At 35.4% G+C, this 16,175-nt stretch overlaps 2 protein-coding genes across 2 annotated transcripts; both read right to left on the bottom strand.

The window, feature by feature from the left end:
• Positions 1-6,262: 6,262 nt before the first annotated feature.
• LOC140794168 (protein G1-like4) lies at positions 6,263-7,620 on the bottom strand. The gene is made up of 2 exons (XM_073146068.1): positions 7,308-7,620; positions 6,263-7,183 (listed from the first exon to the last, which is right to left on the bottom strand). Exon 2 carries the CDS (start codon positions 7,153-7,155, stop codon positions 6,595-6,597), a length of 561 nt encoding a protein of 186 aa, XP_073002169.1. The 5' UTR covers positions 7,156-7,183; positions 7,308-7,620; the 3' UTR covers positions 6,263-6,594.
• A 5,793-nt stretch (positions 7,621-13,413) lies between these two features.
• On the bottom strand, positions 13,414-15,954 carry LOC140794178 (cocosin 1-like). Its single transcript, XM_073146087.1, has 4 exons — positions 15,658-15,954; positions 15,193-15,485; positions 14,181-14,630; positions 13,414-13,936 (listed from the first exon to the last, which is right to left on the bottom strand). The coding sequence occupies exons 1-4, from the start codon at positions 15,938-15,940 to the stop codon at positions 13,547-13,549; spliced, it is 1,416 nt and encodes a 471-aa protein (XP_073002188.1). The 5' UTR covers positions 15,941-15,954; the 3' UTR covers positions 13,414-13,546.
• Positions 15,955-16,175: the final 221 nt, after the last annotated feature.

The raw sequence follows: 16,175 nt of genomic DNA on the forward strand, positions 1-16,175 counted from the left end.
TCTGGACATTATATAAGTCTTAAATTAGTATACTTTTGCTATTTTTTTAAACTTAAATAATTATATTTAATATGACATAAAAATAATAAATTAGAAGATATTTTGATAAATGATTAAGATATTATTTATAATGGATGATTGAGAATGAGAAAATATAAGCGAGAAAGAGAGAAAAGAATTAAAACAGTAGCTAATGATTAAAGTGATATCCTTTTAAGAAAAATAATTATTAGATTTTATTGGAGTGGAAAAAGGAGAAAAAAGAGAAGGGTATGATTGAACTTGTTTTGAGATAAACCTACATCAGGAGCTTATTGTGGATAGTATTCTATCTTATATTTATTTTTTGAAATCTACTTTTTCCTAAGTATACTTCTTTTTGACTATATGCCTTCTGTTGGATGGAATTTGTTGTTAATAAGTTTATTTAACATAATATCAGAGAGGTCTCAAGTTCCAATCGTACCCAACTACTACCTAATAATTTTTTTCTTATTCCCATTAATTACCTGGTTGCGGGGTCTGAGCACAGGTGAGAGTGTACAAGATTCAAAATGAATTGTGTTTATATGTGCTTGCAGAAGTAGTCGGTTTGTTAGGAGTATTAACCTAAATATCCCAATTTTATGTGGAGAAGAAAATAACTATGAAATGTCTACCTACATACATATTTATAAGCTTAAAAGAGAAGAAAATAACTATGAAATGTCTTCCATAAGTTGCCACATTATTATGTCTGCAGGTAGGCACTTAGTGCAGATGATTGAAGATGGAAGGGAATCTCTTGCGTAGGAGAGAGAAGATAGAAGTGTCATCACCTTCTTTCCCGGGGAACGTCAGTATGTTTCCTTTCTTTCTTTCCTTTTCCAGTCAATGTACATCAGCTCGTTTGCGGTGCAACTTTTAATGGCATCTCACTTTTTTTTGTCCTTAATAAATGGCGTCTTAATTATATATATAATATAGTCAAATCATCTTTCCTCATCTTCTATTGGTAGAACGTCACCTCAGCACGTTGATTGATGAGAGAGGGAGCGCCAGTTTTTACCACTACAACGAAAGAAATTTTTTTTTTACCAAATAATTATACTGTTTAAACTTATGATCTTTTATCAGCTCAACCCTACATACATAATCGATGTTGGAAAACAGTGATTCTTATAATACTTTCTTTTTTGCTGCGTTCTAAAAACTATTTAATTATAATAAATATAAATTACTGTCTTAGAGAGCGATTTACTCTATATAAATGTATAAAATAATAATAGTTTATTATATATATTGACAAATTGATAATTTTTTAAGAATTACTAGCTATCTCTGATAATGATTTAAATAGTGTGATAAATATATTTTCTCAGTTTTTTTGTTCGGTATTTCATGCAATATAAATAGAGAATGGCTAATAATAACTAAAAAGAATTAGGGGACAATTCTACTTAGATAACTATCATTAATTTTCATATACACCTTCTGAATTATTTTTGATACAGATAGACTTTAAAAATCTCTCAAATTTCTCTTTCATTAGTTTTTCATTATATTTTTTGTCCATAAAATTATTGTCACTCATATGTGAGTAGATGTATGGTTTTAATACCATTAATTAATTTTAAAGGAAAGTAAGAATGAGAAATGTGAGGGCAATTCTAATTTTTTTTAATTTTTCTATCAACAGCTCCAAGGGAGTTGAAGGTTTTCAATAATTTACAGGGTCAAAGCGTATGTGGAAATGGGGAATCATGAGTCTAACTGTAGTTATCCCAAAAATAATTACAGTTACACACTTACACCCACTAAATTATTGTTGGTTTTTACACATATCTTTTATTTTTTACTATATTATCATCCTAAAATGTAAATTTATGTCAAACATCTCCTTTCACTACGCTGCTGTTTATTTTTTGAAGGACTTTCTTTGTGCCATTGATCATATCAGCTTATATAAGACATATATTGACTGAAATATGATGGTAATTCTAAAAAAAAATTATTTATTATAGTTTATAATTGATATATCTTCGTCTTCTTATTTTTATTTTGAAGGTCTTATTTATGCCTCAGGATCTTCTAGACACAATTAAGTTTTGGATGGTATACTCCAAAGAGAGAAAAGAAAAGAAAATTTGGCTGAAAGAAATCTAACTTCCGAAGGTCCATACCAATGCTTGCTTGACAAGTGATATAAATATTGAACTTTGGGAACTTCTAAGTTCTAACCACTTCCTGGCTAGTGATACGCCTCTTAAAGTGCGAACTCACTTTACATATATATATATATATATATATATATATATATATATATATATATATATATATATATACATATAATGGTGAATTAATCCCTCAATTTTTTGCGCAACAATAAATTTAACGTTTTGATTGCACATATCATTAACAAGTAAAAGTTTATGATGAAGTTTTGAAGCTAATCAAAGGGTAAAAGAGTTGGTTGCTCATTTTGAGAGCGCAACCATATGATCAAGATGTATCAGAAACTTCCAAATAAATTTTGTCAGGATTAGGAGTGAGGATCTAGGAAATCCAATGACAAAATAATGTCATTGTCAACATTGAAACTAAATCAATAATTACTACAAACGGGATCTTCATGTGTCGCTCTGATGTCAAAAGCTCAAATGAGAAAAGGAGTGGGTTGTACGAAGAAAGAAATTTCTTTTTTTTATTTTTGTTCTTGTTTGGAATATGTACTTATAATTATTTAAACATCACTTAATATACAATTCTCCCTGTATCACTTTTGGTTTGGCTGTGTTGAATAGGTCAGATAAGGGTCCCATATCCATATAGGTGATTTAAAAAAAAAAATACAAAAAGAAACAGTTCACAATTTTGGAGCACCTTGTAGCCATTAAATCATTTGATAACGCTAGAAGAATTTTAATTATTATGGGATCCACTTTAAATCAATATGTTACCAAATCTCTAAGATGGCAAAGAATAAAAGCCTTAATTGCCCGCAAAATAATTGGCATACTCTTGTTACAAAATAATGAAGGGAGCAACTTGGCAAACATATCACATGAACTTTAGTATCATTAGTACTAGTAAATTAATGCTTCTTCTATTTTATATAACTTCCAAAATCCTTATTTCTTTGTATACACCAACGGATGAGCGTGATATACCCATAAATGATCTGGTAATACTGCACTGAAAGATAAATCTAAGTTTACTATTAGAAGCTGCAAAGTTCACTGGACAAACACCTATGAGCTTCATGTTTCGATTAGCTTTATCAGAAGACACTCAATCATATGCCAAATAATTCTAGACCCTCAATCACACGACAAATAATTCTAGCAACTTCATGCAGGTTCAAAATCAGGGAGATCATTTTTGAACAATATAAGTATTGGCTGAGCTAAGAAAAGAACAATAATGACATGCGACAAATGACAACAAAGTTGGTGGCGGATTCAACAACCGTTGCGTGATGACTCTGAAAACAGAAATGACTAAGTAATGCACTAAAGTCTTGTACTTATGCAAATTCAAAGGGCTTGTACTTAGTGGGGCAGGCAACTTGCCAATGCCTTAATATACACCATTAAAAAGAATGAGTTGAACAATTAATTTTGGTAGCCCACTTACTAAATGATCAAAAATTACGCATGACAAAAGAAGGCACAGCTGAAATCAAGAACATGATAAAAGTGCAGCTATAAGTATGACATCCATTGCCAAGATAGCATGTAGTTTACTTCAAACTTGTCTAATTAATAATTGAGAAGCATGAAAAATGGCACAGAGTAGATTTTGAAACTTGGAATCGACAATATGTGGCACCTATCACTCAATGACTGTTCTCATGATGTCTCTGTCCATAGAATGTCAAGGAGAAATAAGATATTAACATCCTTATTGTTTTGCGAATATATTACTTAGGCAAAATTTCTTCTTACCTTAAGGAGGACCCATATGTAGGACACCCAAAGTAGGAACTTCACAATTATTGGCAATAGTGATCGTACAAAGGATTCTCCAGACGTAACAACTTTATAAGTGATTGTAGATAGAGAAGGTCGCCGATTTTAAGTTAGTAATTCAGATATTTTTGGTTATGAAATCAAAATGTAAATTACAATAAACTTCTTATTGCCGCAATCATATATATATATATATATATATATATATATATATATATATATATGTCATGTGCTCAAGATTTGAAAGAAATGCACCTAAATAAGATCTCAAGTCAAAGACCTCTAACTTCTAAAAAGGAAAACTTCGAAGACCTCTTTAACGGATTAGAACATATGTCACCCTACATCATATAGTAAGTAAGTGTAGTTATTCTTCTAAGAGAAAAAGAGTAGTAACTGTTAGTTAAGCCATTTATGTAGTTATAACCTATAGGACAAACTTGTTCTCAAAAAGCCTCTAGGACAATCTAATCCTGTAGGATGTACTAGAAGATGTTACTGAAGGACTCGAAGCATTTATGTTATAACATATCAGGTTGATAACATTCAATAAATTACAACAGCATCATATTGTATGCAAAACATCATTTTGATCGATAAGGCAGGGTGCCAAATGAGAAAATCTTGATCAAGTCATTATTATGGTAAAACTAAAATTTGACTATGGGACTAGTTTTGTGTTAAAAATGGTTCTTGTACTATTGAATATAATCTATAGTGCTGAAAATCTTACTGATGACAGTTACATATATATTCATTTAACTTTCTTAAAACCAAGCGATGGATAATAGAAATGTTAAGGTATGACTCTATCTCACTTATATGTCACTCTTTCATATGATTCAGAAAAGTTTCCTTAGCTGGGTCCTCGACGCAATTTCGATACTGTATATACTATTTCCAAAAAATCAAATCCTTGAGTACTGCCTGCCATCATATGGACATCAATTAGCTTCACTATGCTTCCAATCTCAAGATCTGAACTGTCCATTTAACATCAACGCTATTAAAAAAATTTCTAGCTTCTGTAATAATTACTTTTAAGTCTCTTGTACGCAATGCATGTTACTGTCAGATATAGATGCCATTCCTAGTTGAAATGGTCGGATGACTGAATAATGCGAATTCAATATTCTGATCAGATGGATAAACAAAGTCCATCAACCTAATATTGGAAGAAATTGAGAGTTTATGACCTGTATCCTTTCACGAAACACTATAATTCAAGGAGTACTAATTTTACTTTATACCTAAATTTCAACCAAATTCCTCTAGCTATAGCTAGGTGAGTATATGAAAATATTGACAAGAATAAATTGCTTGGAAAGCGAAGAACGAAGCACATACAAATGAACACATCAAGAGAAAATAACAAATATGATATGGATGAAAGATTTGAGAAGGACAAAGTGATAAAAAAAAAAAAACCGGAGCACCTTCAAGTGAAATAGAAGTGAAGTACTAACAACTGATGGTAAGTTTCTAACGTTCATAAATTATCAAGCACTTAGACTATCAATTATGAAAATTGACTTATGAATAATGACACAAAACATTAAGGAAAACAATAAGAGATTACAATATGTGTGTGTCACAAGAACAGCAGAAAGTGGTCAAGTATGATAGCTTGACCACTTTCTGCTGTTCTTGTGCTTTACTTGTTCAATTTTGTGTTCTTCTATTAAAAGTTCAACGTGCAACTGTCTGAAGAAAATAGGCATTTAAATTTGTTAGGTAAAGTTTCCCTAGAAAATATCAATCGGGAAATTAAACAGTATCCCCCAAATCATTAGAACTAGTACACATAATTGGGAAATGCAATTCCAACCAAAAGTATTTTGGGTTTCATCCAATCTCCTTGTAGCCTTAAACCTCAACCTTACTGCATTTAGTGACAAATTCCTCGCTCCTCGCAAGCATTTCTTCAGTTACGTTTAGTATTATTATTTTCGTTGTTAGTTTCCAAGTACTACAACATCTCCCGGAGTAAATAGTGATCCTTGTGTCTCATCTCCCGGAAATTATTTCTTACTAACTTCATAAGTATGTTAGCCCAATCCCAGTTACTCCCCTTTAGTTAGTACTCTCAATGATAGTAGATAGTTTTGTAGAGAGAAATTAAAGAGAAATGGGTGTAGGAATTAAGTTCTCTGAAACAAACATAATAGTCCTACAATAATTGTCAACCCTACAGTCCAGTCTACTTTAGTACCAATAAAAAGAAACGAAGAGAAGCCAAAAGAGAGTAATTTAAATTTCAGACCAACATGGCATCATGGATAGATCTATAGCTTTACCACAACAAGCGAACAGAATCTCAAGGACAAGCCCCAGCAATGAATTCCCAGTTCAAAGTACAAACTATTACTAAGTAATAAATGCCATCAATCTCTCATCATGTTGCAGCTGCGGTCGTGGTTAATTACTACCACTAGCAATAGCACTGAGAGACTTCCGAAATTCTTCCAGTAAGAAGGATTAAAAATAAAGATTCTTCTCAGAGTTCAATGATCACAAGAGTAGAAAGAGCACAGCAAGCTAGCATAAACTGATAGAGCCAGTACCTAGTAATCTAATGAGAGAGAGAAATAAGAAGGTCCAAGACGATATATATATATATATATATACCTTACCATTATTTCTCTCAATGTGCTGGAGGAGGAGGTAGCGGCGGTGGCTGCTGAGGCTTCTTGCGTTTCTTCTTCTCGTAGCTGACGCCGCGGGCCTTCGACTGGTGCTCGCGGACCTCACGGAGGTAGAGCCGGACGGCTCGGGCGCCGAAGGGGTTGGACTCGGGCTTCCCACCGTTCTCCTCGAAGGCGGCTCGGAGGCGGCCGATGAGGGCGTCGAGGCTCCCCCACGCCTGCCGGAGCGGGCACGGGCACGGCGACGGCGGGTTCGGGTGGCCGAAGAAGGGGCAGACCGGGGTGTGGACCTTCGTCTTTCCGAATTGGTCGAGGTACCGGAGGAATTCCAGCACGTGCGCACCGCTGCACCGGGCGAGGCTAAGCGGCGGCCGGTGGTTCTTCAAGTACTGCCCGAAGGTGTTCCAGTCCCGCCGCTTTTGCGACTCGTATCGGCTCGGCGCCGGTGACAGCGATGATGAAGACGTTGACGATGTGGCGGCGACGACCATCGAGCCGCCGCTCACGGCCGGCGGCGAGGAGATGGGGCTATCAGCGCGCGGGCGCGGTACTAAATCCATAGCTAGATATATATATATATATATATATCTATATATATGATTTCACCAATAATCCACAGGGATATATAATAGTTACATGATAAGGGTAATGATTATATATATGTGTGTATATTTATAGGAAGAGGAAATCTATTTGGGAGTTGGTGCTTTACCTGATTTGATGACTCTGATGGCAGGGGTGATCGATGGCGGTGCTTTTACTGAATCTTTGTCAGAATCGGGAGCTAATTAAGAACTCGTCCTGAGAGAAAGTTGTGTATGTTGATAGAGATAGATAGATAAAGAGCGAGAGAGAGAGAGCGCGCTTGACCTTCTTCATAAGGATTTTGGTACTGGAAAAAAAGAAAGCCTTGAGAGAAAGAGAAATAGAAAGAGAGGAGTGGATGGATTCTGAGAGGAGGGATATGTTGCTCGGCCTAAAAAAGAGAGGGTGATGCTGTATCTCTGTCACTATAGCTCATGCGAGATAGAGAGATAGAGAGAGATTTTTATAAATAAATAAATAAATAAAGTAGGGACAGAGAGAGAGAGAGGGAGGATTTACTGTTGGAGGTCATGTGTACATGGAGAAAAGTTTGACAGTGGGTTGAAAGGTGATGTGACGGGAGAAAAGTTAAACTTGAGTGGGGGGAGGTGAAACATCAGTAAGCTACGAGTTAAATTAACCGTACGTTGAATGCAATGAATGACAGGAGGCTGTGAATGACCAAAATGCCCCCCTCTGTCATAGTTTTTTTTTTTTGAAATTTTTTCAAGAGAAGTACAAATCACTGTGCACGTAGTGCTGCCCTTCGTTTTGCTGGAAGTACGTTTTTTTTCTCAATATGTTTGGTGGTTTATATATATATATCTGGGAAGAAAATAATTTATATGATAGGCATCTTTAAAAATCGAAATCGATTTATCCTCTACTTTTGTCTGAACTGTTTCCTCCCTTCTTGGTCCCCCCTTTTTTTATATTTCTATTTCTTTAAGTTTTTTCTTCACCAAACCATCTCCTTACTTGCATTTGGTTTGAACTTTGCGTTTCTCCATTCTAACTCTAATCTATCGCTCTCTAGAACACACTCCTTCCTTCCCTTTTTAAGCCAGTGGTTGTAGAACAATCTTTTCCTCTTTCCTTTATATGGTAAAATTGCAACACTAAAGACCCTCTCATCTTTACTCCATGGTACTTTAAACTCGCTATGCTAGAGAAATCTTTTCTCTCTTTCATTTGTTAAACTCATAGGCATAGAGATCGATCAAACGTGTAAACCTTCAAACCTTTCTCTCTTATTTATTTTAGGCTGAATCCTTCAGCCCAAGTGGAAGCAAGATAATTAATGTAATCACATTTCTCTTCCATACGTATCTCATTATTTAGTTCTTGTCAATTATCTACGAATTAATTCATTTATATATGTATTATATATAAAATCTTTTATTATGATTTTTGGAATCTTGTATTATTATTTCTATAACATGTATTATTTTTCTGAAACTTAGGGGGGGGGGCTGAAATTTCCCAAGCCATGTCAATTGAAATTTTAAAGTACCTTCACAGATTAGATCTACCGCATATTATCAATATGTAATACAGAAAATAAAGCATAAAGAGTCAATTGTAAACACAAATTTTTACGTCAAAATATACTTGTAAATTAAAAGCAAAAAAAAAAACCAATGGATTCTATCCAAGATTTTGGAAATCACTAAAACCAATGTATAAAAGTCACAAAATGTACTTACTGACTGCATGCTGATACTCATGATCATATTTGTAAGATTTTTCTCGCTCAAAGTCACAATATATACAGCCTTGATCGAATATCAACCTTAGTAACCTTGAAGGTTGATGCTATTGCTTCGACCTTTGTGACCCCTGAGATATTAGATCTACCGCATATTATCAATATGTAATACAGAAAATAAAGCATAAAGAGTCAATTGTAAACACAAATTTTTACGTCAAAATATACTTGTAAATTAAAAGCAAAAAAAAAACCAATGGATTCTATCCAAGATTTTGGAAATCACTAAAACCAATGTATAAAAGTCACAAAATGTACTTACTGACTGCATGCTGATACTCATGATCATATTTGTAAGATTTTTCTCGCTCAAAGTCACAATATATATAGCCTTGATCGAATATCAACCTTAGTAACCTTGAAGGTTGATGCTTATGCTTCGACCTTTGTGACCCCTGAGATAGAACTCTTTAAGATGGGACGTAAATGAGATTATATGTAAATATTGTCATTGAATCCATAGGTAGTATTCCATAATCCTATATCTTTATCTACTAATATAATTTTAGAATCTATTGATATATCTTTAAAATCTATATACATTTTTAGAATCCATAGATATTTTGAACTTATATATCCTTATAAGGCAAATGATTCAATAAGAACTATAAATTTCTCTCTTCTAATCAAATGGTTGAGGTTAAATGATACTAAATAAAATTAATCAAAAATACCGGTCATATGAACTAAAAGTGTAGGTCACTTATCTAAATTGTAAGGGTAAATTAGTCATATTTTATTTCTCTCTTAGCTATCCATTTTTTAAAAAAATAATAATAATAAATTGGTAGAAGTTGACACTCCTATTATTAAGGAAATGGTTATAAGGATAAGCAATAAAAAAATACTTAAATTCTAATTTTTTTATGATTAATCTAGTCACATATGTAAAATATCTTATATATCCTTTAATTTATCAATAGATAAAAATTATTGTTAATAACTAATTGATTAGTATCAAATCATTGCTCATCCTTATAAATGTTTTGAAATAGTGATAATTTGAATGCTAATTGAATGCTCATCAGACACTTAGGATTCTCCATTCGAATGTACACTTTAGAACGCATGTGTTTTGAGAGTAATGATTCGGTCAAGATGCATTACACATTTATATGTATAAAATGAGAATTTATAAATACAAAATAGAATTAATATATATATATATAATAAGAATCTATAGATGCAAAGGTAGGAATCTGTTTGTACAAAGTGAGAGTCTATGTATATATATATATATACAAAAAGGGGGTCCATATAATCATAAAATAATTCGGATGCGGTGGGTGGTGGAGTTGATAGTTTAATAGAAACTTATTGTTTGCATCATTTGGAGGCATAGTGTAAAACCTCATGTTGTGCCCTATCTCTTTTGTATTTGAGCAGTTCTTCCTAAAGTAAATTAGTTTTCTCACTTCACGACAAACTTCTTTCCTTTCGTTTATGTCTTAGTCTGACTCTCAATAATGAAGGTTGTAGTTTGAGATATGAGACTAACCTCTTTGACCAAAATATTTGCTCTTGATATTTTTAGTCGAATAAAGGTAAGTTGCTAGATAGCTATTGTTGAGACATTTTTCACTGGAGAGGTGAATAAGAGAGTTCAAAGAAGAACAATACCAAGGAAAAAGAAAAGACCTGTTTGTTGGTGTAGAGGAGAAGATCTATTGTTATTTGTTTGTTGCTGCGAAGAGAACTAGTAAAGAATTACAAAAGACTTGATTTTCCCCTCCACACTAAGCGTCTTTTCCCAAAAAAGATGCATGCTGTTTACCATGGAAAAAGTATAAATATATAAATTAGAAAGGACAAAATAAAGATTTAATGCTGCAGTAAAGGAGATGATAGCTTCAGTTTTTTTATCTATAGGATAGACAAATCTGCAATGGGTAAAATGAAATTGAATAACCTATTAATTTTTGTGCAAATCACCCAAATCTGTAGATATATAGGTAGAATTTTTTACACAATTAAGAGAGATCTTCTTTTATTTTTAGAAGAGGAGCTGTTGCTGTTGGCAACTTACCTCCTCACCAAAATCAATTCCTATTAAAATGCTCCCGTTGTTCCATTTACCAAATCTGTGGAGAAAAGTTTTAACCCTAGTAAACAAAGAGGCCATCAAATTTTAGAACCTAACTGAACTATTCCACTCTATAAACTTGTTTTTTTTCCTTCAACGTGGGACTAAACACTTATATCTAATTATGTTTGTCGTGTTTTACCTTATCAATAGTGTACGTCTTCTTCAATATTTTTAGCTTTCTCTTTGAAAGAGATTGAAGTGGGGACACCCCCCGAGTCATATATGACTATTAGGAACTAATCGTTTTCAAAGCTTTACATGCCTCACAATGCATCTGGAGCCATTCTGTCATCCTCTCAAGCATTAATTTTGGCATATCCTCCCACCATGGGTCTTAATTTAAAACTTTATTAAAAATTTCTACATTTTACTGTTTCTTAACAGTATATTATCATATAGACGAGTTAAAATAACTATAGATATTAAATAACCTTAATATCATTGAATAACTTTAAAGCAAAGTGTAAAAAATGGAGAACTATATTTTGAAAGGTATTTTATATTTTTATTTTCAAAAGTAATGGAATATTTTCTATTTTTTTTAGCTATTTTTATATAACTCATGGTGTTTTTAAAATATTAAAAATGAAACGCACGGTCAAATAATAAATATCGATAAAGGGTATAGCAATAAATTTTCTCAATAAATTATATCATGTTAAATTGCATATAACCAGACTAAACAAAAGAATCGTTTAGTATAATTAGTTAGTCTACAAGCTCACCATTCTCTTTCACGGACCCACAGCATAAGCGACTTTTGCCTACTTAATATGGCATCGTATGATCGTATCTCCTGCAACCCCAACTACAAGAATTTCCCCGTAACCAATCACAGACTGACAAGTACTTGCTGTAGGAGATTGCTGTTTCTATTTAGCATGGACCGAGTGCACAAATAGATTCGGTTGCTTAATTGAGATGTGAGATATCTGTTCAAAGATATGGATGTTCGCTCCTTTTTCTTAAAAAAGAAAAGAAAAGAAAAGAAAAGAAAGTGGGTGGCGCCCGATACAGGATGTGTATCAAGGTGGTGCAGGTGCAGTCGCCAACGAAGGATCTATTATTGGCAGCTTCAAAGCTTTGCGCAAAGGACTCCGCCATCCTTGAGGAAGCTTGGGCTATCAAACAGACATCATCTTTGAAATGGACTTCTTGGTGCTAACTAGGATCCTTTTGGGGAAGGAATATTGCTCATGGAAAATTAGGAACCGAGTAGACGCATCGTATTTGTCTCCTGAGAGGATTCAAGAATATTCGTATCTAGCATGTGTTTCGAGAGGCAAATCAAACGGCTGACTTGGCAGTTGACTAGGGGACTCTTAGATCACACTATACTTTCATTGGGTCGGCAGACCCAGACCACTTTGATCTATGTAAAATTCTTCTTTTAAACTCCTTAGCATAGATAGCTCTCCATTAATTTCATTAAAAGAGTAATAAAAAAAAAGATATAGATGCTAAAGAAAACTTAGAAAAATACAAGTAATGCACCTCAGAGATAAAGGCTCAAAGCCTCAAATGATAGGATATATAAGAAGTATTCATAAACTGTGGTTGATATGTATAACCTGAGGATTTTTCAATGAGACTGGTCGGATTCAAATCTGCTAGGTGATTACTAAGACTCGGACTTGAAGCTCTTGTGCCTCTCTTGGCACGAATAAGAAATCCTAATCTAACCCAAAATACTGAAGATTAATGCATCACTGGGCTTTATATTTAAAAAAATCTTGGAAAAATTAGGTAGCTTTTTATCCCAACTGTTGCAGTTTCCCTTTTCATCTTTCAATTATATCTGTAATCTTGTAAATTTTTCTTAATATGTATCAATGGATTTTCCCTATTTCTCAACAATATCATTAGCCCAATGGTAACTGGGCTAAGATCTTAGCAAGGTTACATTGCAAAGCCCACGGGCTGGATAATAGTCTTACATAACAAATTTCTTTAAATATTTAATATTCTTAAGACTCAAGAAGTACCCGAATCAAATGTGTGCACTTCTTCTTTTATTTTTACATTAATAATACTAGAGATTACTACTGTGTTGTATTATATATTTAATATTATCCACACTACCTATTTAGTGTGGCGTTTAAGCAGTTTACAGTTTTAATTAGAAATGGCCAACATCTCTAATTATATACAAATACTTGTTATAACAGTATTCTGATACTATAATGTATTTAATTGATACTAAAATTTTAAGGGCGACCAACTAGTGCTATTTCTTAAAATTTTACTATATTTTTTTTTTTAATATCAAATATAGACGAAGTTTTCAAACTAAAGGGGGCATAACTATACATGACTCCGATATAATTCAAGCGATATTATTTTCTAAATTAATTTTAGAGATCGTGAAGAAGAAAAATATAAGAGCTAGTGCAGTGATCCTTTATTTATTTATTTAATCTCAGATGCATACATAATCCCCAACACTAGACTCTCTACTTAGTTTAATACGTAAACATAAACATATATAATATATATAACATCTCAAAGTCCGTCAAAATCCACGCTCCTTAGAAGACCTGGGAGAAAAGATCGCCATCTCTTGCCCCCTATTAAACTTCAAACTCTTCGCCTCCTCCCTCGAGATGCGATACGAGTTGACGAGCACGTCGACGGGGATTCCTCTGAGAGCCGAGGTCTTGCCCACGACGGCGGAGTTCATGGCGTTCTCGTTGGTCTGGAAGGAGATCCAGGAGAAGCCGTCCGATCTCGCCTGGGCCAACACCGCGAAGTTCTGGGGCACGACGATGAGCTGGCCCTGCCGGAGCTCGCCGTCGAAGGCGTTCTTGCCTTGGTTGCTCACGATCTGCAGGCGGCCGCGGCCGCTGGTCACGAAGACCACGGCGTGGGCGTTGATGTTCCAGTGCGGTGCTAAGATCGCGTTCTGCAATTAAAGCATCGAAATTAGATTGGATATTGTTGTTTTGCATATCACCCCCTGTATTTCGATCTTATTGCGAAGAAGCACCTCCTCCTCGAGGACTCCACAGTCCGATCTTCTCTAACAAATATGTTACGTCGCTAATTTTCTTTTCTCGTTTGCTAATTATACATTTGACTCTTTTAACTATAAGAAACCATATATACTTACTAAAATTAATGTGTGGGGGCTGACTATTCTTTCTTACCCTCTGGAGAACTCCCCTATTAGCACTCAAATGGACCAAACTAAGGATGGGGAGCTTCTGGTTGTTGAGGACGGTGAGCCTCCCGCCGCCGGGGATGTAGAGATCGGCCTTCGACGGCTCGCCGATGTTTTCCCTCATCTTCATGGAGCAGATGGCTTCATCCAACCCATTAACAGCTGCCATCTTTCCCCCCTCTTCCTCTTCCTCCTCCCTCCTCGACGGCCTTGGCCTTAGCACCTCAAGCCCTCGCTCCACCCTCACTATGTGCCCTCTGTTGTCATCTTGGCTCTGCAGCTTCCTCGCCGTCTCCCGGCTCACGCCGATGGCTTCGGCCAGCAGCTCCACGTCGAAACCGCTGAAGACGTTATCCCCGGAGCTCTCCTCGCCGCGGCGGGAGGTCCGGGAGGATCCCCGCTGCCCTTGTTGCTTCCTCCCGGCAAGGAGGAATTGCTACATAAAGATATTAAAGTAAGTACCTAGCTCCATGCAAAAACTTAAAAACTTCCCTTACTTTCTTCTTTTAAAAGATATTCCAAATAAAAGACTGTGATGTATAAGAGGAAATATACAGGTTAACCAATAAGCTTTGATATTATAGGATACCTTAGTTCTCACGATAATTAATTAATTTTTAAAAAAAGAAACATCCCTACATTCTATCTTTATTATCATTCACATTCACACTCTATTGTAAGATTATTTATTATTCAACTCTATATTTTACTTTTAAAGTCTAGAGTAAAAAAGCCCCTAATTAATTTTAACATAGAACAGCTGATGCATCGGAGAATGTTTCATTATTTGAAAAAATTAAAATACTTCAGAGGTGTCCCATTTAACCTTTAAGATTATAGGAAAAGATCTTATCGTTTGCAAGAAAATAATCTGTATAACCATAATGATAATTAGAAATAAAGTATGACATGTGTGAATGATAACAAAAACAAAACGTAGGGTGTTTTTTTTAATAATATTACCCAGATAATCAATTGAATATATCGTAAAGGTTTACCCTGTGAGTGGCATCGAGCTGGTTGGCGCTATTGCTGGTGTCGAAGACAGTGACCGCGGTGACCGGGCTCCTGCCATCGTTGTAGCACCAGTGCGCCACTCCGGCCGGCAATACGAGGACGTCGCCCTGCCGGAAGTGCTGGATCTTCTGGTGCTCGTCTTGGAAGCTCTGATCACGCTCTTCTTCTTCTTCTTCTTCTTCTTCATCTCCTTCCCTTCCTCCAAATCTTCGCCCGCCGGACTGCTGATACGACTCTGGGCATCCAGGAATCACTACTCCAGTGATGCCCCTACCTGCATGCATGCCATCACAAAAATTAACAGCAAAACTTTTTAAATTTCTTAGAAATATTATATTTTCACCCTCTTAATTACTTTTCTTCCCATAACGATTTACTGAAAATTAGCAATAATTCAGGAGCCTCGATGTAATTACAAAATGAGGTAGGAATTAATTATAACAAGCCTTGGAGAATGTAGACAAGGCGAGGGGAATTGGAGTAGGAAGGCAAGAGGAGGCCGTTCGGCTCGATCCTCTCGCGCATGACGGAGACGCCAGCGCACTGGAGCTGGTCGCTGTTCTCGTCGTAGTACTCGGTGACGCCGGCTTCCGACTCGACGCGGCGATTCGGCTCGAGGGCATCGAGCGAGTCGATGCGGCACCGCCCGGTCTGCGTCTCCTCGGAGACGCCACAGAGGAGAAGCAAGCCCAAAGAGAAGGAGAGCCAAGAGAACTTAGAAGCTGCCATGGCTACTACAAAGGAAAGGTAGCTAGCAATAGGATGGTATTTATAATTATAGGAGGGGTAGGAATCTTATTTGGCATCGAGAGTGGTGGGAGACGGACTCGCGTCGCCACGTATGGTTATAGGTGCCAAGCGTTTGAAAGAAGAGTATAAGTGCATGATCTACGTAGCAAAATTTTCCTGAGGTTAAGGTGAGAGGGTAGTCCATGTGTGAAGTTTTAGTGGGAGATTTAAGAGC

The sequence above is a fragment of the Typha latifolia genome, chromosome 8 (assembly GCF_019914945.1).
Source record: "Typha latifolia isolate L0001 chromosome 8, TyphaL0001v2, whole genome shotgun sequence".
In the NCBI taxonomy this organism is placed as follows: Eukaryota; Viridiplantae; Streptophyta; class Magnoliopsida; order Poales; family Typhaceae; genus Typha; species Typha latifolia.

What these genes read in the sequence shown, in the direction of transcription:
- LOC140794168 (XM_073146068.1), bottom strand. Translation starts at nt 7,155, where the DNA reads ATGGATTTAGTACCGCGCCCGCGCGCTGATAGCCCCATCTCCTCGCCG.
- LOC140794178 (XM_073146087.1), bottom strand. Translation starts at nt 15,940, where the DNA reads ATGGCAGCTTCTAAGTTCTCTTGGCTCTCCTTCTCTTTGGGCTTGCTT. An exon ending in CCTTGTCTACATTCTCCAAG is followed by an intron (nt 15,486 to 15,657) that starts GCTTGTTATAAT and finishes GCATGCATGCAG; the next exon opens with GTAGGGGCATCACTGGAGTA. An exon ending in AGCTCGATGCCACTCACAGG is followed by an intron (nt 14,631 to 15,192) that starts GTAAACCTTTAC and finishes ATCTTTATGTAG; the next exon opens with CAATTCCTCCTTGCCGGGAG.